General features: G+C 37.4%; 1 protein-coding gene across 1 annotated transcript; it reads right to left on the reverse strand.

The window, feature by feature from the left end:
- Positions 1 to 8,421: 8,421 nt before the first annotated feature.
- Positions 8,422 to 25,147, reverse strand: LOC144451687 (fibronectin type III domain-containing protein 5-like). The gene is made up of 3 exons (XM_078142586.1): positions 25,141 to 25,147; positions 24,061 to 24,348; positions 8,422 to 11,772 (listed from the first exon to the last, which is right to left on the reverse strand). Exons 1-3 carry the CDS (start codon positions 25,145 to 25,147, stop codon positions 11,420 to 11,422), a joined length of 648 nt encoding a protein of 215 aa, XP_077998712.1. The 3' UTR covers positions 8,422 to 11,419.
- Positions 25,148 to 25,529: the final 382 nt, after the last annotated feature.

The raw sequence follows: 25,529 nt of genomic DNA on the forward strand, positions 1-25,529 counted from the left end.
TTGGGAAATCCTAATGCCCCTTGTACATCATCACTAAAAGCATCGTCATCGTCTCCCGACCCTTCTTCATCTGAAGAAGTTGTAAAATGTTGCATACTTTGTCTTCTTTTTCTTGCGTTGTCTAGTTTTATCAGGAATAATAGCCGTCTTTGATCAAGACTTTGGGGTCGATTAGAATTAAGACCATCTGGCGACGAGTCGTCCTTTCCCGATTCGTAGTAGCTATCCAAGTGGTTACATGCTAATGCCGATTGTTCCGCAACTCTTCTCAAATGTTTAATGTTTACCTGGATAGCATAATGTCGACTCGATACCGAAGATGGTGCTAGGGAGCTCACTGAATCAGAAGTTTCAGAAACATTGGCAGACTTGCACCTAACTTTTCCTTGCATCGCATTAGCTGGTGCACTGCGCGGTGCTTTCTTCACCTTTCGGTCGGTAGAAGATTTCACCTCCCGTGGTCCCCTCAGTACGGGTCCCGCACTTAAAGACATGCGTCTGTTAATGTTGACAACACCAGTAATGCTACTTCCAGCGCGGGATGGCGTTGATGATGCAGGTGGTGTTGGCATTTGTTTAAGAATATACTTCAATTCATAGGTCTCCCTTTTCAGATCGTCAATTTTCCTTTTGTGTTTCTTACTCAACTTGTAAATACTGTTCTGCAATTTTCTGTTCTCAAATACGTTCATAACCCGAGCACGACTACATCTTTTGTCCAAATCGTGTGCTGACAGGCCTGTGTATTTGCACTTGTAACGGAGTGAATTTGTCGTAGAAGCACTCATGTTTGATTACTAGAGAAGAGGTTGCCATAGGTTACCACTGTTTATCAGATAAGAGCTCCATATCTGGTATTTGGAAAGGCTTTGGTCTGGAAACTTGTCACCCGTCCAACTTGAAGCATCTCTGTAAATTTAAAGTACCACAAAATAATAATTAGTTTTTATCTAATCAATCGGTCACGCCACTTATACGGTCATCATTACGTGTTATCTTTGATTAAACGGCTTGGTTCGTGTAGGTAAAATTTGACCGTGCAGTTTCTTTCCAAAAGTGTTTTGTAGAAAATAATGGAAATATAGTATGACGAAATCCCTTAACAGTACAACGTTAGTGATTGTTTAGTTTATAAAGCTGTTGTCACGGCCACAATGATAATCAAAACACACACAAACACAGACTGAGTCATTAGCGATATCCATGCTTGAAACACTCATAAATAATTGCACAGAAAAGCATGATATGTATGTACTTATAGAATTTTAGTTCGATGTCAAAATTAATGCAAATGACCACAAGTTTCTTTATCACATTACATTGAATAAGTGTAACGACAAAAAGCCTCACCTGTTTTCAAATTATTTGTTATTTTCGTCAAAACCGTCGATGGATTTATGTAATTATGGGTCCTTATCTGAAGAGCGTGTCATACTTACTGATAAGGGAAGGACCTAGACTTGTATGAACCGATATGTTGTTGAGCAACCACGTCCAGGGCGTGATGTTGCTGGTAGAAAGGTTGCAGCTCAAATAAACAGCATATTACGCGAGAAATCAAACTTTAAGAGCAGCGTTTTGAAGCAGGTGAACTATGTTAAGTTCGCCATGGGACATTTCGGACAGTAATGTTACAGATTTGATTCAATGACTGCTTTTCAATACCAAGCGAGCTTTTGTGGCCTAGTAATATGAGAACATACCTTCACATGCCATGAACGACGAGCAACTGGTCGTGATCTCAGTTAAAGATATACCGGGTACAAGCCCCACAATCATCAGATATGAGTAACTGATCACAGAAATTGGTAGACTTACAAACGTTACGTATGACGTTAAAGTTCCCGTTTTCAAACCAAGTTCAAAATTTTCACTTGGAGTTCTGCTCGATGTAGGTTGTTGGCTAGACATTCAGATCTTGCTGCCTACCAAGTATAAGCACGGTGTTTAAGTCATTCCCGTACTGTTGTGGTCAACCCAACTATGTTATCGGTCGTCAACATAAGTGCATAACACTTAGGGTCAAAAGCTGAAGTACACAATTCACAGATTAATAATTTCGTCGGAGTTTTGTAATTCCTCCGTTGCTCACTAAAGGTAATTGACTAGTTCGGCGTGATGAATCGGCTCATTCATAAAACCATTTTTCGTGTTCAATTAAGTGATTTCAGAAGGGGACTTTTCATTAGCAGTTACCGTTTGTGTACGAACGACGAAAGGCGATCCTGTTATGTACCATGCGCCATTGATTTTGTTGAATAGAAGAACACACAGCAATTTCAAACGATACTGTCGACTGATATGGTCAGCGATTTTTAATAGAAATCGTAAGAACGAAGTGTGCTGTGGATTGCGTTTGAAATTTGGGAGAACTCTGGCACACTATCAACCATAAATAACACACCAATTCATGTACACGACCTTCACTGAATACGGCATAACTCATAATATGTAGGTGACTGCGTTGACTTGCACACCGGTGACTGCGATGACTTGCACGCCGGTGATTGCGATGACTTGCACACATCTGTGCCTGTTACAGTTTTTCGAGGATACCGGTTTATTGGAGAGAGAGAGAGAGAGAGAGAGAGAGAGAGAGAGAGAGAGAGAGAGAGAGAGAGAGAGAGAGAGAGAGAGAGAGAGAGAGAGAGAGAGAGAGAGAGAGAGAGAGAGAGAGAGAGAGAGAGAGAGAGAGAGAGAGAGAGAGAGAAAGAGAGAGAGGGGGGGGGGAGGGACAGAGAGAGAGAGAGAGAGAGAGAGTAGCAGTAGTAGTAGGTTAGAAATATCAGTTTCGATTGTTTATCAAAATATGGATATAAATTCTTTAGTCTTTTAAAAGAGAATATAAACTCAAGTCTAACCAGATTGTTAACTTTTTTCACTTTTTCGTTTATTTGCTGTAACCCCTTTAAAGGGAAACAAACGCGAAACTAATTTTATCTTGGCGCCATTTATGCATGCTTAGGGAGCCCTGAAACGTCATTTCACCAACCCTGCATCGTGCAACCTCTCGAAATCCCTCTTAAGTTTCACAAATTTGGAAATCTGGCTGAGGAGAGACCCGCTGTACACTGCGGCGAGGCATTATGGGAAATAACAATGTCAGAAGTTTCACTAATTGAAACAATGACCACACAGTGCTGAGACCAGCTACAAGTACCGAACAGCATTTATTACCCATAATACTTTTCCCAGTAAACACATTGCCCGGATTCAGTGTTTTTACAAGTTCTAATACCAGTACTTATATGCGCAACAGAAGTACGTTGTACCTCAGGCTTCCCTCAAGGAGAAAATTTGCAACATTTTATACATATACCTTAAACATTATCCAACTAGTAAAGCATGTTGAAACCATCACGTATCTAGCAACCAGTGCTTTCATCATCTCACCAAACACAGACAAATTTCAGAACTGAACTTTGCCCTTTTAAGTTGTACCAACTAACCCTGACTTATGCACAGTGGTCTTCCCGTGTATGTCAAATTGTTTCTATCCGCCCCCGGATCCGCCCTTATCGCCCTTCTCTTAAAGAAATAGTCGATGAGGGCGCCCTGGTACAGAGTATTTTAATTTTTTTTACAAATACGTTGAAACTTTCTGTATTCATGATATTGTTTGTAGCTCATAGTCACATGTTGTACTTGTGAACTATATAATAAGGGGTTGAGGTCAAACAGGGTGAATCAAAATGGAATACTGTCTTGTCTGGTGTTATTATGACATGCAAATATATTTCTCAAAGAAAGTATGCCATTTACAGATTCAAAAGTTTATAGGATTGATTCCAAGTGTATTCTAATAAAGAGGCTTACATTTACTACCAAAGGTTTCAGTTTAACGGGTTTTCAAAGTATTACATTGCAACCCTCATCATGAAAAATTTGATTTTGCTTCCATCTTAGACAACAAACACAATTTGTTTTCTCTATCTCTTAGTTTTAATAATTGCAATTACCTCATTTGTACTGGCTTTATATATTTTCCGAACTTACTCGTATATGATATACTATTGTCTCGTGATGATTTGGCGATCTCTATAGAGGGCGCTGTCTCAATTAAAGATTGAAGATTGAAGGATCGTGACTTTATTTATATATGATATATATATTGGTTAGTTTGCAAAAACTTTCAGTAGTAAGTCGACGATGCGATTTAAGTGATCTTTAACCCCAAACTCGATAGAATCTAAATATTTCTGATAAATACGCATACCATACGGTCACATTGCCACACACCAGATCTAGATGTCCCTGTGAAAATTAACCCAACACTAGAATTGCGGAACATATTACACGCATCCTCCAGACCCCGATCGAAGACAGTATAAATGACTCAAATCAAATGAAAGCTAAAGAATGGATACATTATTTTGGGTTTTTTCGAGAATTTTGAATTTTTTAAATGTCGTCGAGAAATTTGTTATTACTGTCAAGCTGAATAAATGATGGAATATACATGTAAGTAACCCTTTATTGACGGAAAGAAGCAAACGTTGCCGTACCTTAAGGACGTACACGAACTCCAGAAATATGCCTGCTTCACAGACTTCATGTTGAAAATAAATGGACGTTGTTTATCTTGGCATTGCATATGCGAAATAAATCAACATTCCTACAATACAGGTCTCAATGTTTTCATCTACATGTATTTGATTGATTAACACTGTACGGATGTTACATGTCAGTTGAAAATCACGTACTGTACATGGCTGAAGCAGATGATAGTTATATCTATATATTTATCTGTTCTCAGTATACCAGGTCCACTTAAACACGGAGTTCAACGTGAAATTCAACGCCACGAAGTTACACTGACGTGACAAAATGCAAACATAATGACGTGTCAGATGTCTTAGGGGGCCGGGCATTATTTAACCGACTGGGAGGGGGGGGGTCGCGTTTGAAATGGATTTTCATTTATAGTTGCTAACGTCTTCGATTCCATGGTCTGTTTACCGATCCGCACGTAACATAAAGTGTTCGTAGTTCTAAAATTAGACTTCTTCGCAGGGAATCATCTAATTTATTTATTTAGTGGGTTTTAGTTATTCATTCCATACACTATAGTATATCATTGCCACATATCCAACACACTGACTTAGTCCATATTTTCTCTTTCTTCCCGTTTGGTACGCCAAACTATTTAATTTGATCAAAATTTACAACTAATTCAAAATATCACAGTACAGGGACACAGTCTGTAACTTTGTGTGTTTTGACGATTACTTTCCGTGATATCAAAATATCATTATGTTATTCCGGTTACAGAAAACATGTCGTCAACTCATTATTTAAATATTTTGGCGGTTAATTTCTTTCATATGAAATTATGCTTATTATAAGTTATTCCGGTCACAAAAACATGTCGTCAACTTCGTAAACTCTTGATTTAAACGGTAACAGTCTGTCACTTTTTGGCAGTTAATTTCTTTATTATGAAAATATCATGATACTCGTGCTTTGGCGCTCATAAACTCAATCTTCAGAACAACAGTGTATGCAACCAGAATTAAGTTTGTCTTTCAACAATGCTCTCGTCATAGACATAGCTGATATTTATTGACGTATACGTAGTTACAACGGAATCCAGTTGACTTGAAACAAAACGTCGTGTGGCTCAACAAATCTTTTATTATCATTGCTACATTGTATCATGGAATCTTACTAACATTGCTACATTGCAGGGGTGAACAAATCCACTGGTCCTGGGTCCGGGACTAGCGATTTTTTGGGGCGGACCACACAAATTTTACCTTGTCTGGTCCATTGGGCCAGTACCTTACTGTTAATAACTATGTTAAAAAGTCATCTGAATATACAGATTCATAGGTAAGATTTAATGTTTCACATTAGCTGGACTTGGGACCACTAAAATTCTTTCAGCAGGACCACTGGATTTTTTAAGGCACTGGTCCAGGGACCACCAGTTCACAAAATGATTTGTTCACCCCTGCATTGTATCATGGAATCTTACTAACATTGCCACATTGTATCATGGAATCTTGCTAACATTGTCACATTGTATCATGGAATCTTGCTAACATTGCTACATTGTATCATGGAGGTAGAATGGACATTCTTGACTTGTCATCGTGAATATCTTACCAACATTGCTACATTTTCTGTGTGTGAGCTACAATAACATATTGAAACCCAATCATATACATTGTAAGAATGGACATATAAGGTTATATGGCATTGTTTTAAAAAACAAACATTTTAGCTGACTAAAATGTAACAATGTACACGTTCTCCCATTTTTTGTCGTGCCAGATGATAAAATGTAGCAACGTGAGTTAAATTTATGGCAAGCCAATATGTCATTTTGTTCAACACTTTTGTCTTGTATTGCAGTCACCGTCATTTTTTAATAATTACACTCTTGAGACTTTAATTGGTAAAATAGTTTATTAAAATTGTGTGATTTTTTTTTTCTTAGCCGTCATACAGAAAACATAACTGAAGCTATACAAGACATTATCAGGGAGAAGTGGTAACAAAACTTATTATCATTTGATAGAAGAGGCCTAACTTGCTTCATCGTTTTGTTTTGTTTTGCCTTTTGTGTATATATTTGATTTTGTGTGATCTCACTCATCTTACCTACCAGACTACACATTCAACTTGTAAGCTCTTTGTGATGGACCTTGGTAAGCGAGTCATGAATCAGTTTGTTCACTTACACGTACTGACTGAGGCCTCCTAGCTTCTTCCCTAGGGAAAAGACGGTTTTGCATTTATACCTCTGAGCTTACAAGTTTATACGTGTCCGTTGTGGATTTACTCTCACACGCCAGCGTAAGAAAACATTCTGGATAATCTCAGAAGACCCCCCCCCCCCCCCCATTATTCTATATGAAGGCATCTAAACAAGGACGAATCCTTCAGTGTACGAGAGTCTGTGGACGAGAATCCCCTAGGATAGTTTCAGTAGACCCCCCCTTTTTTTACGAATCCTACAGCGTACGAGAGTCTTTAGACGAGAATCCCCTTTGATTGGTCGAACGTCACTTGAATACAGGGTCGGACTGGCAAAAGAAGGTTGGCGATCGCTTTAAAGTGGCACAAGTTGACTTTTTAGAGGTTTTTTCTTTGATTAAACTATTCTAGTATAAAGATAATGTCGGTAGATGTCTTATATGGCATCACAATTGTCTTCTGGCATTGATAGAACAGTTATACGCATAACAGCGATTTCCTCGACATTTTTACATGTACATAAAACTCCGTCATCGTTTCTAAGTTATATCTTAATATCATGTTTGAATTCAGTTAATTGCAAGTTATGGTTATGAGAGAACGTAGCAAGTATAGCATGCACGTCTTAAAAAATAAACCCAGCTTATGCCACCTTAACCCGTGACCGACACACTGATTTGAACTTGAACTAGATATGATTGTTTACACAAAGGACAGGACGAGAAGACGTGCATTGCAATAGATAAAGCAAAGGGAGCCTTTACTATCAAACAGCATCGCGAGGATTATTGACCACCAGTTATAAATTCATTGCATGGCGAATATGCCAACAAAAAATGCACGGTAAAAAATTCAGAGCAAAGTTCTCTCTCAGACCATCGGTCTGAGATTCTCGGTGTTCTTAATGCCTTATCTCACTTGATTACAGCTGTTACACTTACAGTCTGAACATGTACTTTCGAGTTTTCAAGTGCTGTGAGACTGGCTACAAAGTTTCATGTTAAGATAAACCCAGTAAAGATAGCAGAGGTTGACCCCTCACTATGAAAGTATTTAATTGTGCGATCTATGTGGTCACTCTCTAGTGTAGTTCCTGAGAGGGACCGTATTACGTACTCTGTGCTTCATTACTATCCCAGTCTAGTCTAGTTCCTGAGAGGGACCGTATTAGGTACTGCAATGTACTTCATCATTATCCCAGTCTAGTGAAGGTCCTGACAATCACACAGATTTCTGTGCTCCCTCCTACAGCATTCATATAAACATGATTATGTTGTTGCGTCCCATGTGATTTTAATTTAAATGGACTGACAGTGGAGTCCTGGGTGGACATTGGAAACCATCAAAACAGCTGTACCAAATGAATATTAATGAGCAGTGACAACAGCCAGTGGATTACTACTGACATGCGCCATTCGCACTTCACTCACCATGGGGTTGAACCATAATTAACGCCTCCTTTCGTCAGGGCCTTGACTAGACCACATTCTTACTTGTCTGTGACTAGACTGGGATAATGATGAAGTACATTGTAGTACATAATACGGTCCCTGTCAGGAACTAGACTAGTCACTGTCATGTTGGATATTTAAATGTTTTAAAATATTTACAATCTACCAAGTTTATAGTAGTAGCAGCTACTGTTTATAGTATCATTAATCAAATACAGAGTAGACAGTTTGGAAGCAAACTGTCTTTATATTTATCTTCACATAAAACTTTGTAGTCATTCTCATTGAACTTGATATCATGTATAATCAAATGTACACGCTCTTCCTGTAAAGGCTGTATGTACATGAAATAAAAGCTTTTGATCAGCTATACACAGTACAACACTTCCATCGTCTGAAAGTGTATAGACCTGTTGCCGGTTCCAAGATGCATTGCGCGTCTCTCCATACAATGACATGTATTATGTACACGCTTAGGGGGGTGCACGCGCTACACAGGGGGATGGTTGTCACCTGACCATACCCTGGGTTCACCTGTAAAATCACTGTCTGTCAGTGATGGTGTTTAGTCTTTGTTCTATAAAATCACTCATAATCAAAGAGGTCAACATGTGTTTCCATAATTTTCTGATGAAAATATTCTTTCAAACGTAATATAGACAAAACAAGACTAAATATAACAAACATAAGCGACATCATCTCGCGCGATGCATCTTGGAACCGGAAAATCAACTATAGAGTTGTACAAAAATAATTACCATTATCATATTTGATACCTGAATGGAACTTAGTAAGGTTGGTAAATAAAAACTGAAGTGCATAAACAGTATGTAAATTTTCATTTAAACATCTCTGGCAAAAATGCACCCTATGAGAATACTGATCAGTTGAGTTCAATCGTAGAGGGCGATATATAAGCTTATATATATATATGGTACAAAGCTTTTTTTAACCTTGCTTTAAAGCACTTGTTCATGTACTCAGTTGCCTTGACAACGCAGTACAAAAATTGACGATCCAAGATCCGGGATGCAGTGCTTTCGCATCATGGCCATCAAGGGGTGCATTGTATCTCAGACCGTCCGAGACGGATGCATGGGTTATTTCCGGTTCACCTCAGGAGTATTCTGAGATTGCATTGATTATTGTCGGTTCACCTGAGGAGCATGCAATTTTTATGTGGGATGGAACAGGGTCAAACATCACACAACTGCTCTATATACAAAATTTCATGTCAATCCAGCCTTTACTCATTTCAGATTTCGGTGATACAGAGAACAAATAGACAGACGGATGGACAATGACAGATGTTTATTATAGAAACTCATCACAAGCATTTTAAGTATAGCCTGATGTATTCACACTATCACAGCCTGAATACATCATTTAGATTCAGGGCAGGTCAAGGTAACCTGGGGCGGGGGGATATTGTAGAAATGTTCTCTTAGACCACCCCGGTCATAAAAAGTGAACACTCCCTAGATGAATATACATAATCCATTTCTTGAGTTTGAGAATTGTTGCAGGAAACACATAGAGACCATCAAAAGACAATTATAATGATAGTACATGTATTTGTCACCGGACTGATATCACGACATTGCATAATTTTGTGTATAATTTGTGATCGCCACACTTAACTACTCGATAGGGCTAAAATTTGTCAACCAAGACATTCCTGCTACTATTTCCTTGACAAGTAGGATTGATATTGTTTGTAATCCATGATCTTGTTAGGGAAGAACCATTTGAATTTGGGGTAGGGGTTCGAAGATTTTCATTCCTTAGACCCCTTCCCATTATCAAATGGTTGAGCCCTTTACCACCGACGTACCTACCTCTGTGTGTGAATAAGCAAGCACTGCCGTCCTTTCCCGGTTCACATGCTGTCATTGCGTGTTTCAACTCAATCTTAATAATCATTCAAAGTAGAGGTGGCCATCTTGGATAACTTTCTGTCCCGATGTTGGTGTTCTCGGCATGAATAAAGTTGGACTAAAAAATGAAGGCAGCCATCTTGAATAATGCAAATTTTACTAATTGACCTTTGACATTAGATTACGGCGTAGATAGAAATGAAGAGCGGTCTATTTGACAAGTGAAGGATATTGAATAACAACAACAGTAATTTTTCCAGATTTTCTTGATTATCTCAGTTTGGAAAAATCTTTTTTACAATTTTTCCACAGGGGCGGTGTCATGACACTGCCCTCTGTTGGCAAAGGTGTAGTCTAGTCTTTGGCTTTCCACTTTAGCGATCCTACATCAACGTCAAACGCTGGAAGTTTTTCAGCATCGAAATCGGTTCTGACTTTGAAAATACTACCAAGAGCATTATGAATAGGAACATTATCTATAACTGACTTATGTTGGGACTGGTTTAATAGATCGTATACATAACCACAGACAGGGAAAAGACATTCTTGCAAGCAGCCCAGACCATAATTTTTCTATAAATGACGCAACGAAAATTACCACTGCGCGCGGGCGGGCGTCTTTAAGCGCTGCCGTAAAAAAGGCTAGTGGTTTATGAGATGGGAAAAGATGTCTGTGACAGAACCATTTGAAAGCAGTAGCCAATTACATGCACCTATCAATGTGTGATGGATTACTACTGACATATCCTGTTGTTAACATGATTCATTAAGTTACTAATGTTTCTCATGTTGACAACTAATGTTGAAAAACTGACAGTGCTTGTCGTTAAATGCGGTGTCGCTAAATAAAAAAAGTCTCGGCTAGCAAACTGGATTCACGCTTGAAAACGCCAATTGTAGTAGACGGGGCAGAGTACTGTATGTTATGTCAACAATGGTGTACGATTGAATTTCTACATTTAACTAACCGGAAATCAACTGGTGCAAAAAGTTAGTCTAAGATGGCAACCTAAATCACACTTTTCTCGAATGATATGTACTTCATTTACAGTTCATCATGTCCAACATCTGAATTACCTTGTAAATGTCAATGATTTTATCCTTCCTCTGATGGCATGAAACACGTGTTATTCTCCTTTCTGCAGCCATCATATTACATTCAAGCAAATCAACCGAAACTTGCAAACAACTCATAAGAGCACGTGCAAACTTTGGCATTACACGTGTCAGGACTGGCATCTCCTTAAGCCAATCACAAGCTGGTTACATTAATGATTTGGACACTTTCATCCAAAACACTTGATATATCTACACACTCCACTCTATTTCAGAGGAGTTGAAGGCATTCTGGCATACACAGGCTGACCACGATTCATCCGAGGTCAAATGTCATATCTTTGACGATATTGATGATGCACGTGGATGTGGATGTATATGTATGTCTGCTCTGGACACGGTGTATGGCATGGCTGTTGCTGCCCCTGCACTTCCACGCGGTTTCTTGACGATAGATTTTGGCCGTGTGTGGTAGATGACGCTGTCCTTTGCATTTTTGACGACTTCCACTGATTTGAGATTCTTTGGCGCCTGTCTGTACATCGTATCACCAGGCTGTAGGTCACGTATAGCACCCCATTGACGAAAGAACAAGATGACAACGACTACCCAGATTGAAAATACTAGCATAAGGAAGAATATTTCTTCGGAAGTCAAGTTGCGCCGTCTTTTCAACTTTGTATTATCTGTAGGTTATACAAAAATAAGAAAATGCGACCAAGCTTCAACATTTAGTACTAGTTATTAAGTAATTATCATTCATGACGATATACAGTGTACTGTTAAGTTAAGTTAATACATAATTGTGTTCGAATTACAGCCTATTCCAGGTTACTGCCCACACGATCTGTTTGATACAACCAAGCAGAAACCAATAAGAAACTTCACATTCCTCATGATTGCAATTTCTTGCTACATTTAGTCTTGATAGAGTTATACCATTAGAACACACTACAACTAGACGCAACACTTTAGCATCAATTTTTTGATGTCTGCATTTAATGTTTGCATGGTGACAATGGTTTATTTCATTAAGACAAAATGTAGCAAGAAACTGTATTTACTCAATCTTGTTATCTTAAAGTGTAGCATGTTCATTTTCCCATTGGAGTCACGTGACGTTGTTTCAAAAAGAGCCAGTATACAGTAACCTGCACACCACTGCAAATTATGTAAATTATTTAATCCCAAACTATCACTACAATCTCAAAAACCAAATAGTTAGTATTCTGTGAAACTAAGAAAAACTACTTTGATGGCAATAACCTTTCTCTATCTGTTAACAGTGATATGAAGATGTCATCTTTCACTTTATAAACAATCTATCCCCGTCTAATATGGCTGCCCTCAAGTAAATTTCGTAATTGGACACGTGGGAGATCTCTATGTCTATGATCCTATGACCCTTAGGAGATAACCTTCATAACAGATAGCACATCCGGGTACCTTAAATCGAATATCATCTCTGGCACGCCTTATTGAATGTCTACCTTGATTGTCAATTTGATGCATAGAAGCCAACTTAGGCTATGTTATCAAAATTTCCTCTTTTTATGCAACTTTTTTTTCAAAGGGAAAACAGTAATTTTAGACAAAGAGTATAAAAATATCTTTATTAGGGAATTTATCTCGAAATTTGGAGTTAAATGATCACTTTACAAAAAACAACATCAAAATAGTTCTGCTCATCTCATACAGGTAGGACAGTTGCCTCATATTAATTATTACCAAAGACAACCGTAGCTGTAATATAATTGACGAGATTCTCGCACTCGACGAGTTTAAAGGTCTACGAGAATTGCATTACCTCATGGTGTCATTACCCATAGTGCAAAGGTCAAATGGTGTCAATCTAAATAATTGCATCGAATTTATCTATGTTATACAGTACAGGTGTACACAGCTTTTTTTAATGGTTAGCAAACGACACAGAAAATCAGGTACGAGGCAACATCAACTAATTAAGTAGAAATGCTTATAAAAATAATACAGAACTACATGTAGCTGGCGCAAACAACACAGGGGGCAGTGAGCAGGACAATTATTTCCCAAAGAAATGTTTTCCTTCCATCACGGAAGAAAGAAAACCGAAAAAAAAAACCATGCAAGTTAGTGAGTATGCCATCTACACCTTATTTTATGTATAAGGTCAACACCCTGCCAGTCATCATTAGCACAGTAGTGAACGTATATGATAGAGACAATCTGTAACACGTCTGGAATAAGCAGACATAGAAATGGGGATACATGTATTTCGCTCGCACTCCACACACGCGCGTTTGCACATGCACACTCACATAGATGCATAGACATAGTCAGCATGCATACATATGATACATACATACATACATACATACATACATACATACATACATACATACATACATACAAGCACATACAAGCACACACACACACACACCTCGGCTTCACCATGTATTCGTATTCGATAGTCATCGAGTTGATGCTTTCTTTGAAGTTTGAATGTCTAAAGACAAAAATAAACCATTACTGTACAGGAAATTGAAGATAAACAAATGACAATGCAGACATTCTGTATTTCTTTCAGTGAAGATACATAAAACTAATGCAACTATTAGAAACCTTTCAGATCTTCCCTTGACCCCGATGGTTAGTTTATCATCGTATTCCGAACACGTATATTCACCGGATTGTGGGAATGAAAGTATGATCCCAGGAGATGCATTTTCAGTGAAAGAGAAAGGAGATACTTCGTAAATCGGGCATTGGCCAACTATGTACGTCTATGCGTTTGAATCCTGTAGAGAATTACCGTAAATTAGTCCGCGGAAATGAAAGACGATAAGCCGCAATTGTTCTCCAATCATCCGAGAAGTTGAAATGGAAGAGTCGGTGAAAATATCTTGGGCATAGCGAAGATTTGAAAGATTCTTTCAAGTGTACATTTATTGTTCATGCTCCCCTCCGTCAATTCCCTTCCCGATTAAGGTTTATCTCAGACACTATAGAAAATGTACAACCCACGCAGTTACTACATATTTAACGTAAGCATCATACGTTTACTGCAGATATAACGTAAACATCGCAAAAGATTTACTACTGTACAGGTTTATTGCAAGCTTCATCAGTTGACAGCTCAGAATCTCACATTTTACAGGTAAAATTCAAGTTAGCTTATAAGGTTTCACTTATGGGACATATATATCTTAACCACAATCAGATAACTTCAAGGGCAAAATGAATAATTATGGTAACATACATACAATTGGGATGTAGATACATATAAATAATCCTACTGCCTACCAGTAGGAATGTAAACAGTTGGAAACATAAAATTCAAGTCCATGTGTAATCACAGCAATAATGTGTTTCTACTGGACTGTAAAAGTATGTATGTATGTATGTATGTATGTATGTATGTATGTATGTATGTATGTATGTATGTGTGTGTGTGTGTGTGTGTGTGTGTGTGTGTGTGTGTGTGTGTGTGTGTGTGTAAATGACAATATATGGCATTGTAATCATACAAACACACAAACACAGACCCGGACAGCCAGACAGACAGACAGACAGACACACACACACACACACACACTCACACACACACACACACACACACACACACACACACACAGACGCACATCATATACCCTAATCGCCAGCTAAGCGCCTTCCTTCAAATATCAGACCATCATTCCCTATAATGTCTCCTTTTTATCCGTTTTGTGCTTAATTACTTACTGTCCATTCTATGCCTTTAGTCTGCAATTTTGAGTGAGAATGACGTCACTACCTACTGCGTTGCACAGTCGTCTATATGCAGATAGGATGGCACACAGTAAAACTTACAACAGGTCTCTATGTTAGTCTGTGTTTATATGTAGACAAGCTAATGTACAACGTGTTATGAGGAGATATTAAACCTGTACTAAATAATAATTGTACACTATTAACAACTGTTGCCTTGAGTTTGCGATGATGTCACTCGTTCACATTTGAGTCACGTGGGGATGGAGGGTAGAATGCGATTTTTGATGGGTGACAAGCTACTGTAGTAAACACGGCTATAAATCACCCTGATTAAATTTCGTGGTCGAGTACTTATTGTAATGAATAAAAACATGTCTACTACCTGTGTTATACGTGATGAGGGAAGAGAAGCAGATAGAAGGACCTGATTATTGACACCAGATTTCGTCTTAGCTTGCAAATGTAATTATACAATGTATCAAGGTTTCGTGTTAATGTACCATAAATAATAATAATACATAACTTTTAACACTCAAACAACCTTTACACAGAGTCTGCTCTGTCATTTTGAATGCTAACAAAAACAAAAACAAAAACAAACAAAAAACACAACAAAACACAAACACAAAACTTAAATGTAACAAAATACAGAGTAGACACTGTGTAAGGGATGTTGGTGTGCTATATTTATTGTGTCTATCTCAACATGAAACCTTGTGGTCTCACCATAGACATGAAACCTTGTGATCAGTCTCACCATAGACATGAAATCTTGTGATCAGTCACACCATAGACATGAAACCTTGTGATCAGTCTCACCATAGACATGAAACCTTGTGATCAATCACACCATAGAAATGAAACCTTGTGATCAGTCTCACCATAGACATGAAACCTTGTGATCAGTCTCACCATAGACATGAAACCTTGTGATCAGTCTCACCATAGAAATGAAATCTTGTGATCAGTCTCACCACACACATGAAACCTTGTGATCAGTCTCACCACACACATGAAACCTTGTGATCAGTCACACCATAGACATGAAACCTTGTGATCAGTCACACCATAGAAATGAAATCTTGTGATCAGTTTCACCATAGACATGAAACCTTGTGATCAGTCTCACCATAGACATGAAACCTTGTGATCAGTCTCACCATAGACATGAAACCTTGTGATCAGTTTCACCATAGACATGAAACCTTGTGGTCTCACCATAGACATGAAACCTTGTGATCAGTCACACCATAGACATGAAACCTTGTGATCAGTCACACCTAAATGAAATCTTCATTGTCTGTGGTCTCACTGATCGTCATACATCGTTTAATAACATTTGCAAAGTAAGAAGAAATCTCCTGTATCATAAGCACGTGCTATGTTTACAGGTATAACACGAAATTGCTCCTTATTGGGATTACACTCGTCAAGTAAATGAGCATCGCAAATACAATGACAAATATGTCAGCTGAAACAGACCGTTTTATGGCTAGATAGAAGTTGGCCTAATATATGTTCCTACATTTGCCAGCAGTGTTGCAGCCAGCCTTTGGAAAGAGTGGGACATAGTGTCCCGAGACTTTCATTTTTCTGGGTCATCATAAGTTTTTTTGGGACATTATTATTTTTAAAAAAGCGCCAATGGCATTGTAGCACAACTGCAAAATATTTACCCACATGCTGATCCATGCTAGATATTTGCTGAATGATTATGCAGTTGCCTATCCAACCCTGTTGTTATCTATGCACTGTTTGGTCGGCTGGCTGCACAGAAATCTGATTACAGTGTAATATAACATTGTTACTTTTCCTTTACGTGTATTATAGTAGATTGACGGCCAAATCATTCAGTATACACCGATCTACGTATAACCAAAGCGAATTCCATTGTATAATTTTATACTTATGGCAATAAAGATAATAATAATAATAATAATAATAATAATAATAATAATAATTATTATTATTATTATTACAAAACACCAATGGCGTTGTATTTGCTGAATGATTATGCAGTTGCCTATTCAACCCTGTTGTTATCTATGCAATATATGCGATCATTTGGCTGTTGCTATAGCCGTGGTCATGTTGCTAAACATATTTGCATACAATTTAGTATGGGTTATCTATGACCCGTCTCTTCCAAAATTGTGGATCAGGTCCAAAAAATGTGTGTCAAATGACCCAGAACTCCCTCTGGCTGCAACACTGTTGAAACTGATAACTGTCGCTAATTTAAATATAAAGAAATTGATGTCCTTAAGAGCTACCTCTAAAACTGATCTAGTGTTCATACACAAGTTCTCTCCTTAAACTTTTGATTGGGAAACAGGCATCGGACAAGTTTCGAATAAATCACTTGATCTATTCCAGTGTCTAGACAAAATAAACCAAACTTAATACTGACTGCTATATATAATTTGGCAGACTCTAAGCTTACTATTACAAGTGACTATCTGACCAGAATTGAAAGTATATGGGTGATTTTACTAATCTTTCATCCCTGTCATCGTGATAAAAGTCAGCCAATATTAAAATGGCTTCGATTGTTTATGCTTGTTTTCACTGATAAGCTAGCCACGCGATTACTTCTATGATTCAACATTCCAACTGCGTGCTCACACTCTGAAATCGTTTATTTGGAGTGTAAAGTTGTCTCAGATTGTTTTTTTGTGTGTGTTTGAAGCATGCCAGCAATGAAACACCACACCAACCCCGGCATTCAACCTGTGCCTGTTATAAAAAGTGCATATCATATATAGTACGGAATCTTCTCCAAAGTTTATGGCAATTTTCAACCCATCTTTGTCTCTCCCATTGTCTGGTGATTGACAATATTCAACATATAATGTATGCCCATATATGGCATCCAGTTAAAAAACAAGTCATGGGAATGGAAATCCTCGTGAGAATGGCACGATGAAATCATACCTCTAACATGAACATTAACTCCTACACATTTTGAATATACTCTTGGTACCCATAAATTTCATAATATTTGATTAATTGTCATCAAAATATTATAAATAACGACATCAAAGTTATGGTTACAATAACTAGCTTGTGTTACTTTGCCTTTTTTGCGCAAGCTCAGTCACCCCTACCCACCGACTGAGCATGTGCAGTAGAGGCAAGGTAACCCAGACCAGAGAACAGCAAATCCAAAGATTCGTTTGGGTTTATATACACGATACATGCTGTAACAAATGTTGATTAGTATACGTTATGTAAATGTGAAGGGAAACAATTAACATTAGGTAATATCATGGAAGGAAACAATTGCAGTCATTACACCAATAGTAAAATACCCCAGGAACAACACTGCGCATGCGAATCGGGGTCAAGTGTCAGGTGGTCAAAGTTCATGACTAATCAGGATGAATTAATATCTGAAGCAACTAACTATATCTACGCATAATGGAACACTCCATAAGGCTGATTTCGATTATTTGCTCAAAAAAATATCAACATAAACCAGGTTTTGTGTAATAATAATGAAATAAAAAGTAGAACCGCTACGAAACACCATTATGAAGTGCTCCAGTACTATCACTACATGTAAATGCAAATCTCCGTCCGCATTAGTAACCAGGCAGAGATTTCTCTTATATGGAAGGAGCCTACTGGCAGTAATCCAAAATTTTGATTGTGTGCATAAATTTAGAAAAATATATATTTTGCTCAGATAGTGGTCATTAATACATACACATGAATTTGAAGAATCAAGATGACTGAGATCATACGAATCAAATTAAAGATGTCCCACGGGATTTGTGAAATACTGTCGGTGTTTTACAGACGGCTTGTATTCAAATTGTTAAAATTCTTCCCATAAGTACATGTACACTTTGTAAATGTGGATGTGAGTAGGAAAAATATGGATGCAATTATGGAACATATCATAACATTAAGAAATTCCAACTGCATAATCATTTCTGTTTGTATTGGCGTTAAGGAGATGACACCATCATAAGTTAGTAAACAGGGTGACTTTCAGGGACTACAATATCTATAAATTTAGCATCTTTATAGATAAAGTAGTACCCGTAACCATAGAAACATTGAGTTTCATGTCCATCCGTTGATGCACTCATGAATGTAACATTATATTCGTTTATAAGTTTTAAGGATTTTCTGTTAAAAATTGATTTCAATAAAACAAGTAGGCTCCTCACCAATGACGTTTTGCATTCTTTTTCTATACTAAATGAAGAATATTAGTTATAAGCAGCAATTTAGCTATGACCAATTAATGCACTATCAAGCCCCACACACGAGGAATCTGAATAGTTCACCTCAAACCGGTAGTTGGCCCCTGTAGAGTTCAGCGGGAAGAACTCGCGCCAATATTTGCGCTGCCGATGAAAGTGTGACTGGACGCCATTTTGGCTCGGAGAGAGCGTATGGAGATTGTTATTGTAGCCACCCAGAGTAGCATGACTCCCACAAGAATAACAATCTCTTCACTCGTCATATTTCTCTGCCCAGCGTCATATTTAGCTGAAAAAAATAAAGGGTATGTTGCAAAGTGAAGGTTTGTGGCAAGAATCCATACAGTACAAACAGTGATAATTCTCGAATAAATCTTCATCTCTGAAACAAAATAATGAACGCATAAGCAAAGGTCAAATGTCAGTCAGCCTGGGAATACAAAAGAAAGTAAGTCATTTGGAGATAAAGGTTTTAAAGGTTAATGTCGGATTATGATTACAGTTTGGATAAGAAGATAACTATTTGGCAGAGGTATAGACTGAAAAAGTTGGACCTGAACATAAGAGACATCTCATCTAATCTTTATAGCTTTGCTAATAAGACAGCACTAATACGAGAACCTGGGTTTACACATACATGGCATTTAAAGGCAAACTGAATCATAATCTAACCATTTTACTTCCAACAAATATCGCGCCATCATTACCTAACCAAATTATGTTCTGTTGTTACTTATCCCAATTTTTAAACTGCAATCTGAGAATGGAGTTCAGATTCAGCATTTCAAGGTCTCTGGTCGGTGTGCAAAGGGAGTTACATTGCTGTAATAGAATAGATAGCTAAGTACTATACATATGTCAAATAATCAACGATCCTAAAACATAAACAAAAGCATATTTGATATTCATGCACTAAACCAATGAAAACTTTAACTATTCAAAATTAAATCACTTAAATCTTCATACATTATTGATAACTCAGGATATTGTGTTGTATATATTTAACATAGGGGAAATTAGTTCAAGGGTTAAAAGCTTTCCTATGTGATATATTGATCAATCAATATTCAGTTTTATCGGTATGTTAGATATCAAAGCAAAAGGAGGATCAATTTCTCATTCATTTACATACATTAAAGTCTTGATAGGATTTCCTAGAATCTAAGATTCACATTATCACTAAATTGATATTTTACGTCTTCCTTTCACTTCTATAACTGTCATTCCATTTCAAGGGTCAGCTGCTTTAACCTTTAACCCTGGGGGCAGGGGTGACCTTTCATCTAAATTTTCATGTAAATTTTGATATGTGGGTTGAGCCTTCCTTGAGAGTGCATTTGTTTGTGTTGTTCTAAATTTGAATGGGTGGGGGTGGGGTGTAGATTTGGTGAGTGTGGTCTTAAGTGGTATCAAATTACTTCAAAAAACTTCAATTTGGTCTGAAATGAGAGTATATTAATGACCTCAAACTGGTTCAAAATGTTATCTATGATTTAGCACCAGGATGGCACACCCTTGCCAAACCAATGCCACTGGGTGAGTTCCCTCAACCTAAACACTTTTACAGCTCTAACCAACTGATTATTTGGTCTGTCTGTATATCTGTTAATTCATGATAACTTGATGTCCACGTGTAAACAGTCGCGAAAGAGGTACGGATCATTGAATACTTGTTTTACAACTACTGGGGGCATTAAAAATAAAACGTGTTGCTTTTTAGTCACAACCGTTTTGTTGCATGTTTTACAATTAAAGTCACAAAACCTGAAACAAAACGTCGCCTGGCTTAACTACAATCTTACTAACATTGCTACGTTCCTATAAGATTTTTGTTGAACCAGACGATAACATGCAGCAATGGTAGTAAGATTTTTGTCCAATCAGACGATAAAATGCAGCAATGTTAGTAAGATTTCTTGTTGAGCCAGACGATAAAATGCAGCAATGTTAGTAAGATTTTTGTTGAGCCAGACGATAAAATGTAGCAATGTTAGTAAGATTTTTTGTTGAGCGAGATGATAAAATGTAGCAGACTGGTGTTTTAGTAAGATTTTTGTTGAGCCAGACGATAAAAGATAAAATGTAGCAATGTTAGTAAGAAATTTTTGTTGAGAAGATGATAAAATGTAGCAATGGTCGTAAGATTTTTTGTTGAGCCAGATGATAAAGTATGTAGCAATGTTAGTAACTTAATATTGAAATGTCTTTACTTAAAGACCCAAATTACGATATAATCCCATACACAATCATACGGTCTATGGTTTTGAAGATAATAATAATGTGTATAAGTTTCCTGTTATTATTTTATGAAGTTAAAGTGCAATGAAGTTTCATAAACAATTAAATTAACAGATACCTGAAACAAATTAACGTTGTCTGACTCGATCTCAATCTTACTAACATTGCTACATTTTATCGTCTGGCTCAACGAAAATCTAAAGTTTCAATTTGGTGTTTATTGGCAAGTGCGCAAAATTTATGCGATGTGAAATCATTAAATGACTCTCCAGAGCACAAAGTTTATGGAAATACATGCATTTCCTGGAGTGACATTCGCTTTTAATGAGACGTCAATGTATGAAACGATTAAGCACAAAGGGACTAACTCTAACATGACAAACCTCCAACCCGATGGCGAATAGTCTATTACTTTCATTAAACACTCGCATGCGAAATAGGAGACCGTCCCCACTCTTTATTATCACCTGCCGTACAATATACTTTTCGCCTGACTGTACTCCATGTGGTGTAAAAGATGTTGGCAATACTTGAAGACGTAATATCCTGTTATTACCATGCACGCAGATGTTGGTAATTTAAGCTTCTTACTCTGAAATTCACTTCCCATAATAAAATCATTGAATGCTCGTTTAGTAAACGGTGAAGGTTGGCTTGTAATTAGAATAGTGACACTTTACATGGAATCCACTACAAACATGGCAAATTACACGTTGATGAAACTTTGCGTTTCAATAATTCATCCAGTTAACTACTGTGCCATCGGGGCTTGTAATTAAGGAGTAGATAATGCTAATTCTACAGATGTAATGAGAGATGTGTCATACTGGTGGATAGATGTGTATGGTAAATTAAGTCTGCACATTACAAATCGCCTTTAGATACCAGACTATTGATCAGGTCTACCTTCATATCTAAAAATATGCGTTTTCATTCCCCTTGCTCACCAGTAACATAAATTCCTATTATTAATAGCAAAATCGTTGCTTCACTGCTATGTTAATTAACAGTCAAGGGACTGTGGTTTAATCACTAGGTCCATACAAAGACAAGAAAATTGCCCTGTCTGTGGTACATATATGATTAACGCACGTGAAGCCGCCATCTTGTTTATAGGAGTAACCTCGTCCCAAAATCCATGTTCAGTACACACTCTACTGGTCCATTTAACATATCTTACAGTAGGGACATATCATGTAATTGCGTAGATCAGGAAGAAACTTGCTTACAAAAAGTTTTGTAAGGTCCAGCAAGCAGCAAAAAGCATGATGTTGCTTGTTGGCAGCTAATATTGTGAAGAATGATGATGGTGATGATGGATGGTAATGGAGAGGATTACAAAGATAGAAATAGTAAAATCAAGATATTCCAGGTATGTCTGAAATAGATAATGAAAGACATGGAGCCATACAGACTGTAATGATGATGCTGAAGAAAGCTTTGTAATCGAGATGATCACGAAAGCAGTCTTACTTGGATGAGCAGTACAGATTGAACCCTTCAAACCAAGACATTCGCGAAGAAAGATTAACGACAGATGGTCTAAGGTCAAAATGCTAAGTGAATAAAAATGGTGAACAGTCATTAATACAAGCTGTACATGCATTTGATATATCTGTAGACACAAATCTCGATGAACAGTATATTTTATAATCTGTATGAATGTAATGTAAGTATTACAACAATACTGTATTGTACACTTATTGCATAAATACGAGAAACGATATAAAATCTTTGATGGTTAGGTGTAAACCGTTATATTCAAGGCTGTGGTAACGTTCCTGTAAATTTAATAACGTAATATGTCCAAAAATCACAATTGATAACATCAATTGCAACTGCTTGTAAATCACTTACTGTGACCACATTCTTTATATAACTTACAGGGATTACTGACTACCCGAAATGATTTGTATCGAACAATTTGTTGCTAGTATTGGCGTTATTTTGGGAAAAAACTTGGCTTGGTGACGAGTGAATAATACAAACTGCTGCTTAGACTGCTTGGTTGGATCTCCAGTATAGTAGTAGTAAACTGTGTTTACAGCTATGACTAATCACATCAACCTCGCCCTCAATGTTGTCTGACTAGCATCGATCCAGGTTACAGATTTTCCGTCTATATTGTGACTTGCCTGATCAACCTGATTAGATTGAAATACTCAATCTTTCAATTTGTGCAAAAGTTGTAGTATAAAAAACAACATGTTCACCACTAACCGATAAACAGCTGCTTAAGAATTGCAATTGAAAACGTACCTAACAATCACATTATGTGCACTGCACTGAAGTAGCATCCATAACTTGGGCGGCCATCTTGGATAACCGTATGGCTTGTCAGAGGATAACTCAGTAAAACATAGTGTCTCTGTTTAATATATAGCCTCTTCTGCGTATGTACACTGGCAGTTAAGCATACACAGAATGTGACAGAAGGCGTGTGCTAACAATTGAAAGTTTTCGGAGAGAGGAAGAATTGCTGTAAAAATTTGGCATTTTTGTAGCAACATTAACACTTGCCCAAGCGTCTACCTCTGATCCACGAAAAGCAAATGACCTTTCACATCGGAAATCCAAGATGGCCACTCACGACTTCCGCATAATAGACATTTAGAAAAAAAGTGGTTGTAATATTAAATATGCTGCTGTAATAGAAAAATATTGATTACGTGCATTAAATTCGCCAAGACGTCTTCAGGAATCTGTCTGGGCATAATTCTGGGCACTCACTAGAACATAAAATATCATCCTTGACCTTCTGATTGAAATTCGATAGGTCAAATTCATACTCACAATGTGTATCTGTTTTGAATTTTCTAGGTTCACTATCGTCACTCTCTCCATCGTCGTTCACGGCCCACATGTAAACTAAATATTCTGTCTCTGCATGAAGATCCTTTATGGTGTGCGAAGTCTGTAAATTCTCAAGATTCGTTATTGTTTTTGAATTCCCGCCAATTTCACAATGCAGAAGTCCAAAATGTTTGATCTCGTCTGAGTCTGGATATACTTTCCAAGAAACAACCGCGGAATCGTCCAATATGTGTGAAATTGTAATGTTGTGTGGGGGAAGTGGTACACCTGAAAGGACAAAAAAAGTGAAAATATCTTTAAAGTTATTCGTTTTGGAGGTAGCTACAGAGAAAAGAGTAAACTGTATATTTATAAAATAAAGGAGCACGACGGGTTTCCTACACTTTTCTGATCTTCACGATCAGAAACATGCATTTTACAATCGTTTCTGCACTTTGCTTATTATATCTCGGAATTGCCTGTTTAAATAAATTCCATCTATTTTATCTTTTACAGTTTTTCATGGTAAATGGTTTGCACTTTAAGAGAGCTGTATGGTTGGTGAATAGTAACGAATGTGTAGGGACTACATACTATTTTAATACATGCAACCTGTAGATAAGCTTCAAGACACTGTACTGATTTGAAATGCTAACTGAATAGTAATATCCTCCTACTATACTGGGCTATGTTACTACCAAACCAGAAAGATAATAGAGTTTCAACTAGGCGGCATGATTTTTACATCTCACAGAACGATTTTTGTTAGTATTACACATACAAAATAAATGAAATGTTACATTTTATTTAACTCTGAACACAAATAAACAATTTTGTGTTTGAATCTTCCTTGTTTCATCCGATACATGCTAATTTGTGTTCATAGTGAGATAAAATATATCATTTTATATGCTTGCATGCTATCAGTGTCTGTATTTTGTTTTCTGTAATTTATAACAAAAAACGTTGAGTGAGCATCTTACCGCCTAATGGAAATTCTATGGTCACTCTGGTTTGACAGTGAGGCAAGGAATGCAGTATTTACTAGCCGACACTTGTTTACAATAATAACGCTTGTACCTCGCATCTTGGAGTTCAGATTATTTTAAATGAAATAGCGCCACTTGCATTGTAGCACAGCTGCAAACTGCAAGGGCTGCATGTGGCGTTAGTTTTGGTTGGATATCATTTCGTGTTTACCCTGAAGGAATCGCCGTATTATATCCCAAACCATGATCAAATCGCTATCTCAGCAGGACATACAGAAGATTATTCGACATTCACAGATCAAGTTAAACGGAACGACAAACTTCACGTTAATGATCTGATTCCATGCACGACATGAAATGACATCTGACACCTTTGACCTTTGATACCTTTGACGACATGCCTCAGGTATTGCATGTACAAATTACATGTCAACTGACATAACATACCTATCTCCCGGCTAGTACGAACTAATTACGTAA

Source organism: Glandiceps talaboti, chromosome 21 (genome assembly GCF_964340395.1).
Source record: "Glandiceps talaboti chromosome 21, keGlaTala1.1, whole genome shotgun sequence".
In the NCBI taxonomy this organism is placed as follows: domain Eukaryota; kingdom Metazoa; phylum Hemichordata; class Enteropneusta; family Spengelidae; genus Glandiceps; species Glandiceps talaboti.

Coding starts and splice junctions, on each gene's coding strand:
- LOC144451687 (XM_078142586.1), bottom strand. Junction 11,773..24,060: donor ATTCAAAACAGATACACATT/GTGAGTATGAAT, acceptor TATAACCTACAG/ATAATACAAAGTTGAAAAGA.